This window comes from Acomys minous (assembly GCF_964271855.1).
Source record: "Acomys minous genome assembly, chromosome: 5".
In the NCBI taxonomy this organism is placed as follows: Eukaryota; Metazoa; Chordata; class Mammalia; order Rodentia; family Muridae; genus Acomys; species Acomys minous.
This window is the reverse complement of record NC_140494.1, coordinates 85,396,256-85,419,066: the sequence shown is the minus strand read 5'-3', so window position 1 is coordinate 85,419,066 and position 22,811 is coordinate 85,396,256. Positions and strand designations below refer to the sequence as shown.

The window sequence follows — 22,811 nt, the reverse complement described above, 5'->3', positions numbered from 1 at the left end:
TATTGTGCAGGCTGCAATTCTAAGAACATGAGTGCATTCGCTGGGACCCCAGCATCATCACAGAAGACAGCAGCACACTGAACTAGCCCTAAAGGGAACACCCACAGGCAGCTTCAAGCAGTAAAGTGTGCATGGCAGAAAGAGCCATCTGAGCCATCTGAGCATCCCAAGGACCGCTGAGATCTTCATGGCAGAGGGTCCAGAGACATAAAAGGTAGGGCACGTGCACCTTCTGTTTCCTAGGAATGCCCCCTGCAAGCCTGGTCACTAGTCAGCTCTGCTCTGTGGTCAGCTGAGCTGACTCTTGATACACAATGAGTGTGCATCTCAGGCTCCTCCCACATGGACATCTTTGGCCTTCTACGCACAGAGAGTTGGTTCTTAAGGCAAGGTCCAAACTCCAGATATACCCCCCAGAGAGCTTCCCACTGACTGCCATAAGCAGTACACCAAGACTTTCAATTCCATTTCTGCCTACCTGTGATAGATGCCACCAGACAAATTAGGAAAGAAACGACCCTGACAGTCTTTTCAAGGGGACCTTAAAGATCTTTAAAACAGCTTCCTGCTCCCAATCACTATAGCATAATAAAATGCTAGATGCTACAAAGATATCTTTCTACTACTAGCAAAAATCTACACTAGACTAACATTTAAAATCACTGCTACTAGGCCTTTCAGAGAGGACAGATTTCTAACTTGCCCTCAGAGCCTTGGACAGGGTCCTCCGGAGGGTAAGTGTGAGTCCTTGAGTATTGTTAACCATCTACATATTCTGAGGTCATTTCAGCATGGAATAGCTTCTGCGTTGAATTCAGACCCTCATCTAAACAAGCCACTATATTTATAAACAGACTACAGTAGCTTATTAGGAAACAAAGGGAGACAGCGTTTGCTCAGCACAGGAGCACGTCTACATGATTTCTCTTCCTGCTGCCAACTTGCAGAGAAAGTAAAGAACTGCATCATACATTGTTGGAACCCGGTCCAAGAATGGAGTCTTGCGAGGGGGATTCTGGGTGTTTGTGAGAACACGTTAAGGAAACAAGCCTTGTGATGCCCGTTTCACCAAAACCACAAAGCTGGTCCTAGAATGTGCTTTCGTGGCCCTCCCAGGTGCAGCTGGTGGGAGTGAGTTTGTCTCCCATGACTTATTACAGCTGGCTATTGCCATTCCATAGCCTTGGGCGGCACTGTGCGGCTCGACCTGTGCTTGTACACATTACTCGTGTGACTTCCAACCCGCACAGTGTTTCTCAACCTGTAGATCATGACACCTTGGGGGAAGTGTCGCATATCCAATAGCCTGCATATCAGATGTTTACATTACAACTCAATAATAGTAGCAAATTTACAGTTGCGATGTAGCAACAACAAAAATGTTATGGCTGAGGGTCACCACAACATGAGGAACTGTAGTAAAGGGTCCAAGTATTAGGAAGGCTCAGACCCAACGTTCAGAGTATCAATAGTCCAGTGCTCTGAATAAGACTGACTACTGCGTGCAACTTCAGTCTGCCTCATTTTTAGGCTCCATTCTCACAGGGTCCACTGCCAACTAGAGTGGTAAACAATGTATAGGTATTTAGCCCAGATATTGCTTTAACATAATGAGACATAGTGACAATACTTAGAAAGATTGTTAATAAAATATTTAGAGGGCTTAAGCTGCTGTATAAATTCCAGTTCAATAACAGAAGAGTGTGCTTATGAGATAAGAGCTGGCGACGAGAATCTGTTGTATAAACCTCAATGTGATAACACGTGATTAAACAAATGTCATAATTACCTAATAAAATATGAAATAAAAACTTTTCAGAAAGAAGGAACACAACTGTGAGGCGGCGGAAAATGAGTTGTTCTAACGCCTCTTTGGGATGCTGTGTCCACTGCCCTCCTCAGCATCACTGGAAGCACACGCGTGCTTTCCTGCAGATGCCAAGCTCTTATGCTTCAGTCACACTAATAACTTGCCACATACCTCAAGAGCAAAATGCAACATTAACACGAGGAATTATGACCAAATACTTCTAGAAGTAAACATGCCCTTTTGTGAAACTAGCTTTGGCTTTAGTTCTCAAGCCCGTCCGCACCTTTCTTCTAACATCCCAGGTGTCTAAAGCAAAAGGAAGGGAGGAAGGGATGGGTTTGAATGCACATCTTACTCAACTCTGCCTTCTTTGTAGCGGGCTTGGGGTGTGTTGTTGTTGGTTTTCTCAAGACCGTGGCTCTTCCCCACTGGGTGACCTTCATGCCTCAGTTCTGTGCCTGAGCTACACCTCAGGTCCCTCTGGGGACGTTACGCTGACTAGGTGGACCACCTTGATTCTACCAGGTGCCCTGTGAGGGAGTGGACCACCGCCTTGCTACATGACTAAACTCAAGGGAAAAGAATGTCCCAAAATACATAAAACCACTGGTTTAAGTATAAAGCAATTCTTGGTTCCCTCCCTTCTGTTTTCCGCTCTACCCTCTAGTTTGGCATTCAAGACCACACAGAAGCGTCAATATTTTAGGCTGTGGCTGCATGCTGCTTTCTCTGTCAAGGTTACCAGTGGCTAAGATCCAGCTGCAGGAAGAGCTCTAACTAGACTTCTATTTTGATAATCCTCTCTAAAATTCAAATGCAGAGAGGTAGCTAGACTAGTACCCCAAGTGACCCTTCTACAGTATAATTTAACATATCATTTTCTTCACAGCAATCAAATGAAAATAAGGTTAGTTACTGTAGTTCAGATTTCAAAATTGTAATGATTATGAAGTAGTATAACCTTAAATGTTTCTTTTTACCAAATAAAACTTCAGGGAAAATTCATATATATATATATATATATATATATATATATATATATATATATATATATTTCTCTATGTGTGGGGTGTGTGTGTGTGTGTGTGTGTGTGTGTGTGTGTTCAGGTACAAAATTGCCACAGCATGTGTGTCAAAGTCAGGGAGCAGCTTTGGGCATGAGTCTTCACTTTCCATTCTGTGTACGGCAAGGTCTCTTATAGTTTGTCATTGAATACACTAGATGGCTGGCCTGAGAGTTTCCAGAAATTCTCTGGTCCCTTCTACGTCCCTTCTCACCACTGGATTACCTGGATTGTGGTGGCACACTACCAGTTTGGTACTTTTTACATGAGTCCTGGGGATTCATTTGTATGTATTTTTAAAAATAATATTTATGACTAAAGGGTATATGACATTAAATACAGTAAAATTAAAAAAACAAAAGAGACTCAGATGTGGCTCCTATCTTTAAATACTCTGCATCACTAGTAATAGAAAAAAATTAAAACTATAATGACTCTTTGAAGAACCTCCACTAGGAGATGGCGTCTAATATGGTAAGCTGCCACTGGGCAAAGAAAATGCTGTTGCTTCAATGGCAGACAGAATGCTGTCTGAAATGGGCAAACTTGGATGCGGAGAGTTCAACTGCTAAGTTCTGCCAAAACAGGGTAAGCAAGTCCTTCATGGTTCCTGCTTCACACCTATGTCTGTCAGGTATACTGGGTCAGAAGGCTGAAGACTGATGCTCTAATGTTATAGAGGAAATCTGGTTGACTGTCCAAGTAGCTATCTATCTATCAATTCTTAGTATTAGAAGCTACTTGCCTGCACTTCCTACATACTTAGGTAATAGTATCTCCTTCTCAAGTATATGATGAGATTAAAGACTAGGTAGTTACAGTTTTACAATAAAGCTTAAGTTGTTTAGGATTTAAGAAAATATTTTTAGATCTAGAAGATGTTTTTTCAGTTAGTAATGCAAGTTTTGATAGAAAATGATTTATGTACAGAAATCTGAACTCATCAAGACAATATTTCTCCTAAGCTGCCAAATGCATATGGACTGGACATTATGAATGTAAATCTTATCTAATAGCTTTCATAATTGTTTCATCATCAATCATCATCATCATCATCATTAATTAATTTATTATTGAAAGAAAAAGAGAACCTTTATTGGAGTAAAAGGGGGAATTGTAGAAGGAGTATCTTGGGTATTGTATGGATGTAGCACCTGTCAGTAATAAATCTGATGGCCTATAGCTTAGGCAGGAAGTAGAAAGTGGGACATCCAGTAGGAGAAAGGATTCTGGGAGACATCCAGGTACACGAGATTCAGCCAGTAAGATGTGAAGAGGATGGTTGCATGGTACCTAAGTAGAGGTAACCAGCCACATGGCAGAATGTAAATTAGTATAATGGGTTGCTGTAAGTTATAAGCTAGTCAGAGAAGAGCCTAGCTATATTTCCTAGGTTTTTGTATAATAAAAAAGAAAGAAAAGAAAATACACTTAGAGAGTGGTACATTTTCTATACTTTAGGATAATTTGTTTTGTCCTCTGGCCCTTGTTCTAGAACCAAAATTCTCAAATAAGTTATTCAAGACAGAAAGGGATTCATACTTCCTATCATGATAAGGAACCATCCCATCAGGTTTTGTTTTTGTTTTGTTTTGGGTTTTTTTTTAGTCCCTTTTTTAAATTTTTTAAATTTTAATTTATTATAACTTAATCAGATTACAACTTGAATATTATCCCCTCACTTGTATCTTCCTGTTCCCACCCTCTCTCTCTCTCTCTTCTGCCCTATTTCCCCTCCTCAAGACCTCTGACAGAAGATGGACAGCTCATCTTCCACGGCTGTGGGGAGAGTGGGGACTGCCTCTGACCTGAACTCTGATACCCCCGATTTTAATCACTTCCCCTTGGTAAGAAGGCCCAGCAGCACACGGAGGAAGGAGAAGTAGGCTATCCAGATGAGACCTGATAGGCTGTGATCATATAGTAGGGGAGGAGGTCCCCATCAGTTTTATGGGTGAGTCAATAATAGAGTTCATCTTAGTGTTCCCTGAGCAAACTACAAGTTAATTAAACAATTCAATGCTTTCGAATATAGAGGCCAGATCACATATGCATAAACACAAAGTATAAATCTACATTTATCCTTCTTAAATTAGTCAACATGCAGAATACTATTTCAGCAAAGTCCCCCAGCCCTTCACTCCTCTGCTGAGCCTGGCTAGTCATTTTGAGGCTCCTTAGTGTGGGTGAGGTCCTACCTCTGTTATTTTCTGGATCTGGAATCTTGGTGTGCTTCCTTGCCTGAACACTACAGTTAACAGCTTTGAGGCAAGATTTCCTCTGAGAAAATACGCAAGTACTTTCTTTGAGAACTGACCCAAGAAGTGCCATGGAGGCCAGAGAGGAGAGATGGGGACATGAGAGAAGGCCCTGAAGGGAGTGCTGTTGACCAGGTACCAGCACCAGCCAGTGCTCAGTCCCACTAGATAACTCCAGGTGATGGCATCTACTTCAAACTTTCTGCTCATCTCCGGAATCCCATTGGTCACAGAGGATCAGCACCTCATAGGCTCTATCCGCCAGGATACGTTCTCAGGCAAAGAACTGTGGGCATTAATCAGGAGGAAGCACTGAGGAAGAGGAGACATGGGTGGGGCATTCACAGCATCTGTGACCATCATGTGAACAATCACTGGTCATTGCCTGGCATAAATGAATGTTCAATAACAATGTATTTATAGTCCTTTGAATTATGTGAATCAGGCCTATCTTATATAGATACATATTTAATTCCTCTCTGGTTTTTAAATTTAAAAGTGGACAAATCTTACAGTGGCTGAGACATATGAGACTTGGTTCTGAGGCTGCTAAAAACTAAGGAAATGCTTATGGCCTTGAATTCAGGCCCATGAGTGAGAAAGCAACTAGCACTCTTGTTAAACCAAGAAATTGGATTCTTCATTCCCTGTGAAACTGTCAAGCTTGCTTACTTCAAATGTTAAAGGTGAAACCCATTCATGGGAACAATAACATGATTTCACCTGTAGATCTTCATTCACTGTCATACACAGCCCATGTTCTCACGGTTCTCACAAGCTTTGTCAGTGACATCTAACTTAGGCTTCATAACTAAGTGACATGACCTGCCAGATACAACATGACAACACTAGAGCCTAAACCTCCAATGCTACCACTGGAGCTTAGTTGTAGCTTTCTCTTTGAGCATAAACAAGAGTCCCTCTATTTGTACGAGATGTACTCCTGGTCATGGGTGCTGGTTCTGTGATGGGAGAGATCAAGACCATTCACTGGCTCCTTCTTGGTAAAAAGACTTTAATTGTTATTCTCAGCTGTACTTCATTGTTGATCTGTGGCAGCCTCCTCCCCAGAACTTTCATATTTTAACACCCATGAAGCAGGGACTTAGCTTATTGTCACCGGGCTCCAACAACTGCTGGCTTTCTGTTTGGGGGCAAACTGCATGTAGACTTCATCTGAGCTTGCCTTAGTGCGTTGCTTCTGCTCAGTTATGTGCAGTGCCCATGCTGCCTCCATGAATTAACTGGAATATAAAATATCATATAAGCTGGCAAGATGATTCGGGTGGTAAGGGTACTTACTGCCAAGGCTGAGAAGATGAGTTCAGCCCCTGGAAGCCACATGGTAGCAAGAACTGACTCCACAAGCTTTCTTCTGACCTCCACATGTGCAACACACACACACACACACACACACACATATACATATACTCCCACACACATACATACACTCACACACACATACATACATACATACATACATACACTCACTCACACACACACACATACATACACATACATATATACCCATACACACACATACCACAAATATTTTTTATAAAAACCTTTAAGACTCAAATGGTGTCTTATAATTTACCAAAAATATTCCTGTATGTACAGAAAAGCAAAGAAGTACTATGCTTCAAAATTTGGAAGCAAGTGTTAATGAGGGACTAAGAAAGTAATTTTCCTTTTGTTTTCCAAAGCTAAGCTAAACGCTTCCTAAGATATAAGGCAAAAGGATCCGCCCAGATAGAAAGTCTGTCACTACGACATAGGTGCACACATTCCTACCTTAAGCAAGCAACCCGCTGCAGCCAGCAAAGCAGCCCATCTCTGGAACCACTGTGATCTGGCTAATTCATGTTCTGCACAGGACTGTTGCCAGAACAGTAAATGTCAATTTCTCTAAAAAGGAGCCGCTGACTTCAGACAGAGGCTTCTTCTCCTTCAGAAACATATCATTCAATGAGGGAAGTTTGAAAGCAACACTGCAAAAAGGGATTTCCTCAGAAACGTCATCAAGGTGGCAAAACACAGTCGTACACAGCACGTGACCTCCTCCGTGACACCTTCCTGCTGCTACTCCAGAGAGCACAGAGCAGTGGCCTACAGTTCACAGATGACTTAAGAGAAATACCTGAGCCAATGCAGGATGCCTACATATTTCTTCTGACTCAGGAATACAATATGTTTTTTTTTAATGTCTACACAGAGCTCTCTGAATGACTACATAAAATTTTAAGTGCTAAAAAATGCACCATCAGAGTTTAACTGGCAGCACTTTTGTTTTTGTTTTTCTTAACAACATGCGGCAGAACTTTAGCATGTGGTATCTTATTGTTGAAATACGGTAGTGAGGACTCACCCGTTTCTGGATGCCTGTCACATGCTTGGTCCCACAGTTGGCATGCAATTAGTTCTCAGGAAATTTTGAGGGGGATATAGAGTGTCTTCTTGAAAAGCCACACAGCCTTGTGAAGTTTCCAAATGTGTCACAAATGTCTTTGGATTTTCTTTTGTGAGGGTTTTCCCGTGATGCTAAGGATTGAGCCAGGGTGTTGCACATGCTAAGCATGTGGCCTACCACTCCGCTGCACACACTCTCACTGGATCACAGATTTAAAAATATGGCTTAATGAATTTGGTTTTCTAAGAGGGTGTTATTTTCGTTTTAGGGTTTTTAGAACATTTGTTTTTTATCATTATTGATTTATTATTGTTGCTACCTTCCAAATGACATAAATAATAAAACATCAAAATCCTAAAATTATGATGAAAATAGCCAAACGAGGTTGTGTGTGGTCTAGTTGATTGAAACTAAACAAACAATATAATTTTGGGTTACTTTCTGCTAAAAATATAATATATATAGTATATATATATATATATATATATATATATATATATATATATATATATATATATATATAAAATCTTGCTGAGGAAGAAAACTTTAGCATGTATGTTTGTTTATTCATTTATTGTGCTTAAGTGGATCAACTATAGTAAGGTCACAGCCAAACATAATGAAGTCCAGATTCCATGGTTTGAAAAAGAATCACAAGAGAGGACACCGCTGAAACAGACAGAAATTCCTTTCCCAAGCATCAGCTTCTGTCTCATATATGAGCCCCAACTAGGCATGCCTTTAATAAGAGACTCACTCTGAACTGCAAGCTCATCACAGCCCACGTGACCTTCAGAAGGAGCTGCAAGTCCACACACACTCCAAGTGTCCAATGTCTCCTCTTACTATTTGTTTACTTGTTCAGACCAAATCCCCTCCCTTCAAGGCCACACTAGCTTACCAGTGTACAGATGCAGAGTCAGTGCTTGGAGCCTGGTAACTCGCCTAAGGACACAGACCTAATTAAGCTCTTTTTCTAGAAGACACGTGAGCACCCCCTACCCCGTATGGCACCATATTCTACTCAATGCAGTTTATAGTTTCCAACAATTAGTATTTAGTTTGCTCCAGTATATTATGATTATAAATATTATGAAAGCAAATGGCCTCTATAATTTTCTTACTTCATTAATTTAGATTTCTGATGTCAGATTAGCTTTATGGAGTAATCTCTGGAAAGACAGTACCAGAAATTAGTTGGTATGCTCATTTTAGTACATGGTCATTGTAATACTTATTGCCAAGTTTGGCTAAGGCAGAGTAAACAAAATGTATCCAACAACGACTTTCATTTGTGCATATTTATCATTAGTAAGACTAAAAATTCTTGTACTTATCTCTGTTGTTAGGTTACATGGGGGGAGTGTATGCTTGACTATACAGTCATGCACAGTTGCAAAACTGAATACACTCCGAGAAATTTGTCATAAGATATGTCACTATGAAGACCCCAGACTGTACTTTCACACAGGTATCTGTCATGTGAGTAGACTAGACTTCTAAATTTTTAATGATATTTATTTTTAAGTATTATTTTTAAAAAGTTTTGAAATTAAATAGAAGTGTCATGCAGCAAAGTTAACCAGACCCAAAGCCTATACAACTCAGTCAACTTTGGTCTATAATTTTAGGGGGCCATTAACATATATGTGCCCCATTACTAAGACATCATATGACTGTACACATGTGGTGGTCTAACTTACTAGAAGAATCGACATGATCTGAGTGTGGTGGCGCACGCCTTTAATGCCAGTACTTGGGAGGCAGAGGCAGGCGAATCTCTGTGAGTTCGAGACTAGCCTGGTCTACAAAGAGAATTCCAGGACAGCCAAGGCTACACAGAGAAACCCTGTCTCAAAAAGCAAACAAAAAAGATGTGTCTATATGTATGTTAATAGCCATTTATCAAAGAACAGGTTTTGCTCTTATAAAAAATGTTTGGTGCAACTTATAAAAGTAAAGAACATAGAAAAGGAGGTAGAATGTTTTCTTTGTAAAAAGTAATTTTTTAGAAAATTGTACAGACAGTTGTGGAAGAACATCTGTAATTATTTGAGAGATTATGAAAAGCAGTGGAGTTTCCTCCCCCAGATGATTAGATATAACTATGTACTTCACTGCTTTAACCCCGTGAGGTTGCGGAAAAATCTGTTCTTGAATTTACTGGACATAGAGGCACGCACACGCAACAGTGTTAGATTCTGCGGAAGGCACACTGTGTCACACCACAGGTAGAGGGGTACAGCCAGAAGGGATGGGAGGGACTGCCAACTGCCAACTGCCCTGCCTCCAGAGCGCAGGTGGATGGACAACCAGCGAGTGTCCTCTCCATGAAGAGAAGGGCACTGCCGGGAGTGCTTTGGTGAGACTCAGCTCAGCTTTGGCAGATTGAAGGGGAGATGCTGAGGAGTTTATGAACGGGAAACAGTGGGGCCAAGTGACCGGAAGCCCTGACTGCCTGTCACTGGGGCTCAAGCTTGACTCAGGTGCCACAGAGCCAAGGGAAGCACGCATGCAGATGTGAGGGGGGGGGACCATGGCGGTGGTCCCAGACACAGCGAGTACCAGTAGAGAAATGCGCAGAAAGTCTGCTTCAAACGCCAGCACAGGCAGGCAGCTAGCAAAGCAATGGTCCACGGCAAGAAGCCTTCCAGAAAGAAATTCCTAAGAAAAGCTCTGGGGTGTGTGTTATATTTGACGTGGGTGACACAGAATGTTAGATAACTGAACAACAGCAGTTGCATCTAAGTAGCAACAACACAGGGTATATGGCCATGGTGAACATGAAACTAATTCCACATGTTTATCTTACTGGCTAAGACCATGGGAAATACCAAAATATTTACTTTCTGAACTACATTCCCATAGACAGTTATAATTGTGATGATACTTGAGCCCTCAAAGGCAGACTTAATAGTGACACCAGACTTCCTCCTCTCGTTTCCCTTTTAGGAAGGCTCATTAATAACGGTAATGATTAGCCATCTCAGTCATCACTCAGTCCAGACAGCAGGCACAATGGTCCTGACATCAAATCTGACCTGTGACGTAGGCACCTTTAAACCCTGAAGTGAGCCTTGATAAGCCCCGCTGCACAACAGGACTTCCTATGACAAACATCTGTTTTCTCACACAAGCCACATTCAACACATTAAAAATAAGCTTCCTTTCCGCATCAGTTTATAAAAGGAACAATCAATCAAAACGTAGGGCTGAAGGTTCAAGCCTCCCTTTTCCATTGATGTGAATTTCCATCTTAACTTTCTCAGGGAGTTTTAAAGTTTACCACCAGGAAAGGTAACTATTAAGTCCTTAAGAATACAGTAAAACTTTTCCTTTTCAACTGGTAGAAAACACTGCCAAAGATGCTTAATGCAATTTCAGAGGAAAGAAAACATCAAGGCAAACGCTATGCCATGTGGAGTCTATGAAGCCAAGTCTCCAAACCTGTACACTGTTGCTTTTTTCATTAGAGGCTCCTCCAGGGCAAACTGAACACATGAGCCTCAGAAGGCTCACACAGCCCCTCGCAAACCTCCATCACACTGTTCCTGGCTCTCCTGCCATCTGCTGGATGAAAACTCTAGTCATCTGAGCTGTTTACTAGACTAACGAGAAGCAGATCTGAAAGGTGATCGGGAAGGGCAAAGAGAATTCACCCACATCCAATCCAAAATGAAGCAACTACCCAAAAGGCTGTAATCAAGAGAATTCAAAGGCCACGTGATGCTGAAGGAAAAAGAAGCCATAATGACTACAGCGCTGGCCAAGACCACACAAAGGATACAATATTCTGCTTTCTGTTGCTGTGATAAAATACCTGAGGCAATTCGTAACCTATAAGGAAGGTTTATTTGGCCTCATGGTTTCAGGGGTATCAACCGTGGACACTTGGCCCTGTTGCCTTTGGGTCTGTGGCAAGACAAGGATAGCATCATAGTGGTCACACATGGCAGAGCAGGTCCCACCTCAGCACAGTGAGAAAGAGAAAGCTGGAGGAAACAGCTGGGTCCCAGTGTCTGTTTCAAGAGACTGCCTTCAGTGACACACCCCCTTCACCAGGTTCCACTGTCTCAGTGTCCTGCCATCTCCCAGTAGTGTCACAGGGTAACAAGCCAGCTTCCAGGGAGTGGGTCTGTAGAATACTTCCAAACTATATCAAGAGTGGAGCGACAGCACCGGTGCCAGTCTCCTGCCTCCATCTTAGGCAAATATATACAGATCTTTCAGGTAAGCTCTTGTTCCTAGAAGTGCCTGACGGTGACACAATGACCAGGCAGATCCCAAGATACCACAAATAAGGGGTGGTAACCCAAGCACCATGAAGAGATCCCACATCAGTCTCCTGCTCTCCTTTTATTAGTTCACTAATGAGTGCTGTAGTTAAACCAACTTCTTGACTCTCCCCAATGCTGTACAGCTGACTTCCTGGAATTCCAAAACTTCCTGTCTATACTGTCTAGCATGGTAAGCACTTGGCACATGTAGCTACTGACAAGTGAAACACAGACAACGAAGTTAATTTATTTCACATCCGCTTACTTATGTGTCATGAGGTGAATGGCTACTGTACTGGAGAGCTCGGGATTGGAATATTTGCTTATAAAACGGAGTTAAAACCACCAAGAATGACACCTAAGTTTGTTTTGTATGAAAAGTTGTTGTAGGCCAAATGGTGCTTAAAAACTAGTAAGTTCTCAATAAAAATTTATTGGTTGATTAAATGACTTGATAAAAAGATTATCCCATTGAGCCAGACCTAAAATTGCGCATGCGCACACACACACACACACACACACACACACACACACACACACACACACTGCACCTTTACGTCTTTTTTGGCTTCTGTGAGGCATCATGGGAAAGAGATGTTCAATATCACAACCTCTAATACAACCCACATTGACAGAAGCGGAGTCTTTTCTATAGAACTTCAAAATAAATATGATAGAATTTCTTTTTCTTTTCTTTTCTTTCTTTCTTTCTTTCTTTTTTTTTTTTTTTTTTTTTTTTTTTTTTTTTTAGGATAGAATTTCAATGCTGCTCCCCCTAAGATTTCAAATGCTCTCAAGTATCGTCCACTCCTAGCCTGAATACTATTTGTTTTGAAATTTAAAATTCTGGGAGGCAGGAGTAGAGCTCAGTGGTAGAGAACCAGCTAGCTATCCTGACGGCCTGGGCGTGGTGCACAGCACGCACACACACACAGAAGCCCTATGACACAGAGTGATAAGGCACTATTTCGGACTATATGTATGCCATCATTACAGGAAGGTAACAGTGGTAATTTTAATTATCAAACCCACCAGTGGAACTATGCTTAAGCACTCTGAGACAAGACGAGGTTTTGAATATTTTTTTCTCAGTGTGGAAATGGCCTTAACAAAGTACAACTGGTACAAATATGTTTCAGCACCTTAAAAAACCAAAAAAAGTAAATGCACTCATCTGAAATACCAGTGCTACAAATGCAGTGCTGTTTCAAACAAAGCACTGATGACTAGCACTGACTGCTGATGATATGTGAAAGTGTTGCTTTCTGTGACTGTTTTCCACTAGCAGTGACCTCTGATGACATCATGCGAAGGGCGCTACTTTCTGCTAGCATTGACCGCTGATGACATCATGCAAAGGGCCCTGCTTTTCACTAGCAGTGACCCCTGATGACTTCATGCAAACAGCACTGCTTTCTGCTACCAGTGACCCTTGATGACATCATGCAAAGGGCACTGCTTTCTGCTACCAGTGAGTGACCCCTGATGACATCATGCAAAGGGTACTACTTTCCACTAGCAGTGACCTCTGATGGCATCATGCACAGGGCACTGCTTTCCACTAGCATGGAAAGGTTCAGGGTAGTGTTTGTTTTGTGGAGCTGATATCATTAGGAAGAAACTATTCTAGAATTTTCTACCAGAAGTAGCCTTCCTGACACATTCTGCCTAAGCGACAAAACAACAAATCAGTATACCAGTTATATAGATCTATTTAAAACATAAATATCTTCTGAGTGTTTCTTTCTACCTCTCAATACTTGTGGGGACATCTGCCCTTGGGCTGACAGAGCCTTCTGGAAATTTCGTCCACATGGCCAGAGCTCTCCCCCTCACACATGTACTCACCATCTACCCTCAACTAAACTACCTAAATTACATTCAGATTTTTGTGGTATCATAATAACTTCAGCATGGGGTGTATTTTCAACATTCTGGTCAGAGACGCCTTCTTTCCTGCCTCGCCCTCCTCTAAGTTATTTCAGGTTTGAATATTTCATTTTCACATCTCAGTTGGATGGTGCAGAGTCCCATCACACAACACTCACTTGTGAGGTCTACAGACACAGCATGGGGAATTGTGAACCAGCATGTCAAAACCATATGCCATATGCATGTCTTTTTAAAAAGTACTTTTCTTTTCAGAAACAACCTGTCTCAGCATCATAACTCAAACGTGAATACTACAGCCCAGTTAAAGACCCAGAACATAACAACAAGTATTCAAATGACTCTTTGGAATCATTCTTCTCCAGGCCGTGTGTGTGTGTGTGTGTGTGTGTGTGTGTGTGTGTGTGTGTGTGTGTTTCCCAAATGTCGTATGTCCAGCAGACCCGAGTACATGCACTTTCTAATCTCAGCACACTAGGAAGAGAGTCAGAAGATGTTTCTCTGCATTCTTTGGAGAATAGAGGGTGTGTGGACACGCAAGGCAGAACGTCTCCCAGAGGGACTAACCTTTCGAACCGTCTACAGGACACTGCTCTTCATGACATACATGTGAATACACTCATGTATTTTAAAAGATGCTGTTCGTCAAGGCCTACATAATGAACACACCCAACCTGAGTTCAACTCCGAAAACCCACACAGCGGTGGGAAAGAACCAACTCTGCTAAGAAAAATAAAGAGTGTGGCACTGCACATTAGTAAGGGTCATTCTAACAAAAGCCAAATCTTAATTGTTCTTAGTACATGAAAGAGCAAATTTAAAAAATGACAAGTTGGGAGAAACTACAAAAAGAAAACCTCTTTGTTGACAGTACATTTCTCTCAGGCTGATATGCCAAGCCTGCAGCAGGAGCCTGAACCCTCAGGTAGTACCAAACTCACACAGACATTTTTACATACATATATACCTGATTTATACACAGGCATAGAAAAACACTGACAATAAATAATAATGAAATCAAAGCATCTTAGCAACATAAAACATTATGTTGATGTAGTTTCTCTCTTGTCAAGACAAATATTTATAAATGAATATTTTTGGTCGGCTGTTGAACACACAACATGGAAATTCAGAACTGTGTAGACAATGAAACAAGATTCAGGAAGGAGGACCCACTGTGAGTTAAATATTTTTAGTTTATTACTTGTGTGCGTATGTGCACATGTGTGTGCATGTATGTATGTATGTGTGTATGTATGTACATGTACACACATGCATGCATGTGCTGGTGGGGAGAGGGTGTGTCACAGTGCATACGTGGAAGTCAGAAGACAACTTTGTGGCATCAGTACTCTCTACCCACCTTTACTTAGTCAGTACTCTCTACCCACCTTTACTTAGTCAGTACTCTCTACCCACCTTTACTTAGTCAGTACTCTCTACCCACCTTTACTTAGTCAGTACTCTCTACCCACCTTTACTTAGTTAGTACTCTCTACCCACCTTTACTTAGTCTCCAGGCAGAGTGCCCAGGTTGCCAAGCTTGCGTGGCTGTGGCCTTTACCTGCTAAGCCATCTCACCAGCCTCGGCAGTGTAACTGCTCCTACTTTGTGAACAAGAGGTTTATATTACCCTCTGACCTGGGCTATAAAGATTACTAGTTTGGCCTGTCCTGCTTTCTCCTCGTCCACCATCACCGTTCTCTGCATTCTCCCACTGAATAAATGTTGGCTGGGCACCGTCCTTTAGCAGTCCTAAGAACATAAAGAGCCCAAGACACGATTCCTGCCTTCAGGTATGGCAGAGAGATGTGCAATCATCAGGAAGGTAATTTAGTGCAAACCAGTGTCAGAGATGGCTGCTTTACTTGGTTGTCTCCTTAGCTCCTCTTGCAGCTTCCGGGGTGGGGCCTAACTTGCTCCTTAAAGATTCAGTGATTCAGACCAGCTAAGGACCACAGTGACTGTCATTTAGTCGTGGGACCAGAAGCAGAGACTAACTAAAGCTTTCTGCGTCCTGAAGCGAGTTTATAAATAATCTGGCCCACCACTGTGCTCCTTCTCTCACTGCAGCCAGGGGTCTCCAGTTCTGCTACTGAGGGTGAACCTGACTTATAAAAAAGTTTTGTCACTCTCTTTAAACCACTTGCTGCTAAACTATGTATTCTACCTTTCAGTATATGTACTTGCATTTTAGGTCACAAAATAAAGCTTTTTCATTTAAAAAATATTTTTTAAGATTTATACATTTATATACAGTGTTCCTCTTGACCACCAGAAGAAGGCACCAGATCTCATTATAGATGCTTGTGAGCCACCATGTGGTTGCTGGGAATTGAACTCAGAATCTCTGGAAGAGCAGCCAGTGCTCTTACCCTCTGAGCCATCTCTCCAGCCTCCTCATTTTAAAATTTTGATACAGCTGGCAAAACTTATGATTTTTATGACTGTGGCAGTTTGAATGAGAACAGCCCCTTTGGATGCTTGGTCCCCCACTGTTGGGAAGGTTTGGGAAGGATTGGAGGTGTGACCTTGTTGGAGGAGGTGTGTCACTAGGGGTGGGCTTTGTCCACACCATTCCTAGTTAGCTCTCTCTCTGCCTGGTGCTTATAGATCAGATGTAAGCTCTCAGTGACTGCTCTACTGCCTGCCTGTCCACTGCCTGCCCACTGCCTGCCCACTGCCTGCCTGTCCACTGCCTGCCCACTGCCTGCCTGCCCACTGCCTGCCTTCCCACTGCCTGCCCACTGCCTGCCTGCCCACTGCCTGCCCACTGCCTGCCCACTGCCTGCCCACTGCCTGCCTGCCCACTGCCTGCCCACTGCCTGCCCACTACCTGCCCACTGTCTGCCTGCCCACTATCTGTCCACTGCCTGCCCACTGCTTGCTCACTGCCTGCTCACTGCCTGCCTGTCCAGTACCTGCCCACTGCCTTCCTGTCTACTGCCTGCCTGCCCACTACCTGCCCATTGCCTGCCCACTGCCTGTCTGTCCACCACCTGTCCACTGCCTGCCTGTCCACTGCCTGCCTGCCCACTGCCTTCCTGCCCACTACCTGCCCATTGCCTGCCCACTACCTTCCTGTCCACTACCTGTCCACTGCCTGCCTGCCCACTACCTGCCCATTGCCTGCCCACTACCTTCCTGTCCACTACCTGTCCACTGCCTGCCTGTCCACTGTCTGCCTGTCCACTGTCTGCCTGTCCACTGCCTGCCTGTCCACTGCATGCCTGTCCACTGCATGCCTGTCCATTGCCTACCTGCCACTGCCTGCCCACTGCCTGCCTGCCCACTGCCTGCCTGCCCACTGCCTGTCTACCCACTGCCTGCCTGCCCACTGCCTGCCTGCCCCCTGCCTGCCTGCCCACTGCCTACCTGCCTTCTTGTGTCTGCCACCATGCTCCCGCCCATCCACGGTGGCCATAGAATCTAACCCTTTGGAACTGTGAGCCTCAACTCACAGAAAACTGTGAGTGTTTTCTTTTTTAAGTTGGCTTGGTCATGGTGTCCCTTCATGATAATAGAAAAGTAACTAACACAGTGACTGTGTTCACTAAAATAAGGTATCTGGCTAAAAGCACATACTTTCTGAGTACACAGACTGGGTCCAAGTCCTGGCTCTACTGGTTCTACTTAGAAAAGCATTTAACTGTAGAAAACATAGGTTTTGTTATTTGTAAAATGGAGGTGGAAACAATATTAAAGCTATCTCCAGGGCCATATCTGTGATTAAACGGGACAGTTCTTGGAAAATAAGCACAACAGTGCCCACCAAGCACTTGGGGGGGAAAAAACGTTACTTTCAGAGCCATGTTCTTAGATGTAGGTTTGAAACTGCGTGTGAAATCATTTTCTCCCTGAAACAACCACCACAGAGAGCTAAGCTCACATCTCTGGTTCCCATGGTGCCTATCACATCTCCATAGATAAAAGCACACAGAAGAGCATCCAGGAGGCACCTGGTCCTGCGTGCTTCTGCGATTCAGAGAAGCTGGGTGTTTTTGTTTAATGGACTCTTTGGTGAGAACTCTAACGCTCAATCCTCATTTCCCCCTTTTCAGTCTGAAACGCTTCTCCCCAGGGGAAGGGCTTTATGGACTATTACAAAGGACTCTGTAAATGGAAGGAACTATTCCCGCCATTTTCAGCAAAGCCATCTCAGTCCCCTAATCTTTGAAGTGACACTAAAATTTAAGAACACTGAACAAATTAAAATGCCTGAACTGTTTTCTCTGGCAGACTTGGGAGGATTAGCTAATCTGAAGGCTTTACTGCGATCACTCAGACTGTCAAATGACGACTTCCCTGCCTCTCAGAGATTGAAGGGCACATAAAAAAGACTGGGCACTGCATAAAAATGGATACATGCCTATTTTTAAAAAATGCTCAAGGGGGAAAAGGTGCCGTTATATGACACTTTTATTATGGTTTAAAGAAAAGGAAAACGGCATTTTTGTGGAAATGCAAGCCTTCTTTTGATGCCTTAAAAAAATATAGATAGCCACGTGATATCTCCCCCAAACCAATACTCTTTTCATCATGCAGCTGTGGGCTTGTGGGTCCTTACCAGTTCCTGCGTGTCTTCCTGTAGCGGCAGGAAGGCCGCCTCCAGAATAGCAGTCTGCTCGGCGCTCAGCTTCTGCCACAGCCTGACCAGCAGGATCAGCAAGTGGGTGGCGCTCTTCAGGCCGGCGAAGGACTGCAGCAGCTTCTCCTGGTTTTCCTCAATCGCATCTGCTAGAGCAATCACCTGAAGAAAAGACAACCTTTGGTTAGGGACAATTTCACAATCTTTGAGCCCTCAACAGATAACATTTGGCGCACGTTTGCTTGTCTTTAAAACAACTGGATACGCCTTGTCTTCCATAGACACAAGTTATGTTGAATAAGAAATCACCCTTCGTCTGCTAGCTTCCTTCTTTGAGAAAATGCCCCAACGGATTCCAAATCTATATGGCCAGGGAAGAAAACCTCCATAAAATCAGCTTTATGGAGACACTGCTCAGTGTGTGCTTTGCCATCAACTGCCTTCCTTCAGTGTTTTAGGATGTCAGAACTCGAGTAAAATGAATGTATATGTAAAACATAAAGACTGTTTAATTAATAAAAAAAATATTACTCTCAAAAAATAAAAAAGTAAAAAATAAAGAGTAAAATGATTTCAGTCTTTTATAGAGTAAAAGATTTCAGTCTTTTATAATTAGCTATGAAAGCTGATCAATTAAAATATAATCAAAATAACTATTTGTCTGTGTTTTAAATAACTTTCTCACTTTTTTCAGAAAATAACTCTTATCTTTTATGCTTGTCTTTCCAGATTATATGGCATTGAGATATTGAATATTTCTTTAACATTTGTAAAAAGCCAAACAAGGCTCAAACATCTGATCAGTTGAAAATTGTCATTTTTAACACAAATGTCAGACACCAACTCACAGGGCATTAAAAAGCAGCTCAGGGTGTGTGAGGCTTGCAACGCCAAATCTACTTAGGATAAAAGTTGGCAGGAGAGAATAGAAGCTGCCTTAAAAACTTCTCTTGAATAATCTTGTGGAAAAAGGAACTAAAGCAACAATTGGGTGGGATATCCAAGTCTGCCCAATGGTGCTTGATTCTATTTTATTTTAATGTCTTGGTGAATTCTGTGCTCATTAAAAGTAATGAACTGGCTTGCCCCAGAGGCTCCCGGCGTCTACAGTCCCCAGAACAGGAAGAGCCAATGCTGGAGCAGCAAGCTCCTTCTCAAAGCCCCGCCAGCTCAAGGAATCAGATGAGATGCAGAAGTCTGGTGCAGACGATCCGGTCAGTGATACTTCATGGCTTATTGACACTGGCCCAAAGGGCTTGTTAAAGCGCCATCATTCAAACAAGTAGAGTCTACAGCTGTGTGGTCTCTCAAATTCCATGTGGGGAGAGGGGCTCCACAGGGTTAGTCATCAGAGTGTCTGGGAGACACTGGACATAAGATGTGAGCGGGGCACGGGGGTGATGGGTGGGGTGTGGGGAAACAGCACAGTTGAAGATCTTTGCCTGAACATGCACCCTAGGATTCTTGGCCATGTGATCAACACCTAAAAGGAGGCACAGACTCCAAACACAGTCAGTGGGCTCTCCGGAGAGCCAGCATCTGCCAGTATCACATAAAATGCACGGCTCACTGTGTGCCTAGGACTGCGCTTTCCACTGGCATTCTAAAGAAGTACATGAGAACTCGTAGCCCACAGGATGTTATAATTGTTTAAAAGAAAGTGTGCGTACAGAACCAGTTAGTGGGGAGAAGCATTACTGCAGTAACGCCTTAACTGTGCAGAAAAGAAAGTGTAAAAGGAGCTAGCAAGGGGCCGATTACAATGGACCAGTGTTAATATCCCTGGGGCCTCTTTTGCTCAAACGGGTTTGGAACTCGTCCTCTCCCATTACTTTAAGAAGTCCCCTGGAAGAAACAGGAAAGGCCGCTTTGCTTAAATTGTAACACCTGAAGTCAGACGCGCCCTGACCACGCTCACAACCAACGCCTGTTACAGTCCCAGCTCAGGCTCCTTTCTTGCTGTGGATGTTAACAATTAAGCATCATTGTGGGGCTGGGGCGCTGACAGAGATGCTGACTGCCAAAGGTTGAGCTTATAGAAAGATCAAGGTCACAAACACCTGCCGAGTACCAGGTATGTGCAGAAACTTGCAGAACACGAGGTAGAGAACTTAACGAGTGACAGATTTAATCTCCACATTCAAAGATGTCATACTACAGAATAAAAAGAGAGGTCAGGAGGCAAATACTCTCCATGTAAGGGAGGGGTCCTATAGACCCCAAAAGAAAACTGCATCGCTGGCATGACTTTAGGTAAAGGCAATCCCTCAGCTAACTGCACAGAAACAACGCGCCCTGGCTTCTGCCGTGTGCCACGGTGGTCAGTGTCGTCAATCACTCGTACCTACTTGACATCATTTCTCTCAGACACATGAGAAGACTGAGGCCACGCAAACTCAGAAAGGACCCTCGAGTCCTCAGGAAGACGGAGCACACACATGAGCAGAGGGGCTAAGCACAGCCAAGTACATGACATGCTTTTAGACTTTCACTTAAAATTGGCCTTGACCATATAAGAACTGCTAATAAAACTGACACTAACCTACACTTTACATTTTTTTCTACTTAAAAGATATAAGATAGAAATAAATGAATCCGGAATTGTGAGAGGTAGACCGCTAAAGACAGGAAGACGTTTTCTATTTTACAGCTGTTTTAACACTCCTTTCTTCCTGCAGGCATGAAAAGAACCCAATGTTTTAATTTTGTACTGGGATCTTCAAATTAAGTAGCCAGTCTGAGTATATCCCTATCTAGTAAATGAAAGAACAGAGCTTGGGCACTGGAGCCTGACTCACTCAACCTATCTGTGACTGTAGGCACTTTGTAGGTTCAGAGATGACTGTCCAAACTCTAGCTGGGCTTGGCGAGCTTTAGGGAGGAGCATGTGGAGGGCGGAGCACATTGGAGCCGGCTCAATGAACCCCTCCCCAGACCAAGAGAAAGAACCAATTGTTCAATTTTCAGGAATTTTGCAAGCCAGTTATTTCATATGGCCATTACTGAAAATTATAGGACTTAAACTTCAAATTAAATAAAAAAAAAAACCCAAAGGCTTAATAAATTCTCAAAACTCATTATTTCCTACTGTTATTTCCTTCTGTGGTAATCTTTGCTTATTTTACCTGTCGTTGGTTAACACTTTGCAATAGTAAGCTACTGCCCATTTCTTCCAACTCTGCGCTTGGAGAGCTTACATGAATTATCTACGACAGAAAACTCCGAGTGTTACAGCCAGCTCCCTCTGCCCTCCGAACCAGAGGCCATGTTAATTATGTATTTGCACACCACTGAGGAGGGAGGTCTCTCAACACACTGGTGTGAGGAAGGACACAACTCCAACAAAGTCGAGACTGCTTACGGAGGATGCACAGTTAGAAGCACGACCATGATAAGGCCGCTGGTGGGGAATGCTCAGGGGGAGAGCAGGCACTCACCTCTGAGATCACCGGGTATGCTGAGTATCAGGGTTAAGCAAGAAAGCACCACCAAGTACAGCAAACACCCGGCCGGGGCACAAATGGGCCATGGTGGAGCTTCCGTGCATGTTCCAAACTACCACAGGAGAATTCTCACTAAGCGTAGCAGCATGTCAGCTCATGGACCCACTCAACTTGCTAAACACAGCTGCAGTGAAAGAATGACTTTGTGAGACAGCAGCCCAGGCCAACAGAAAACACATCAATCTGGGAGAAGCTCTGTCTCTCAAAGTTTCGGTCTCACTGGATATATTTCTGTGCCATTGTGGAAACAGCCCGTTATCCCCAAATGATCACAGAAATTGGAATGAAGTGGAATAAACAATTCCTTATGTAAATTACCCCCAAGGAAAATCTCCTTGACCTACTGGCCAGCATGAAATACTAAACAGATCTCCATGTTCTCAATTTAGTTTTACATGTAACAGCCAAGTTTACTTTGTTCTCCATGAGAGCCAAATGAATTAAGCAGAATTAGCATATTAAAAAGAGCTGGAAAAACTAGACCCATCAAGATGCAGATCTAAAGGGCCAAGGCCCAGAAGATCTCCCAGATCACCTGGAACTGAGAAACGAAGCCAACCAGCTGCTAGGACTTAACATTTGAGGGAGAGTGATTTTTATTTTTTGAAGGCTCATCACTGTCTGAGCAAGCTGTGTGCTCGCTAGTGTCCAACAGGACCACAGAAGGGAAGGCCATAGGAAACAATAAACGCTGAGGATTGGAAGGACAATGCACTGATGGCCTTTGTCTTGCACTTTTCAACTTGATGGTTTCCAAATAAAATAGAGACCCCCAAAGGACATCTCTGTCTGATGGCCATATCAGTTGATGCCAGGGTAATGAGGCAGAGGCCCAGGGAGCTGCAGGAAAACACTCAACTCATAAAGCAAGTGTGAAATTAATCCCAAATACTTCCAGCTGCCAAGACCGGCTCTAAAATTGGTTACAGGGAAGCAGCAGCAGCAGCAGCAGCAGCAGCAGCCGCCGCAGCGACGGAGTAGACATGAATCATGCTCTGTGAGCACGGCCA

At 43.2% G+C, this 22,811-nt stretch overlaps 1 protein-coding gene across 4 annotated transcripts in view; it reads right to left on the bottom strand.

Annotated features, from left to right (window-relative positions):
• Positions 1 to 22,811, bottom strand: part of BBS9 (Bardet-Biedl syndrome 9) — a 409,368-nt gene that overhangs the window by 60,868 nt on the left and 325,689 nt on the right. For all 4 annotated transcript variants that reach the window (XM_084782922.1, XM_084782920.1, XM_084782921.1 and 1 more), the window contains one exon: positions 18,278 to 18,460. In XM_084782922.1, the coding sequence (XP_084639048.1) occupies positions 18,278 to 18,460 (183 nt within the window). The remainder of the gene's footprint in view (positions 1 to 18,277; positions 18,461 to 22,811) is intronic.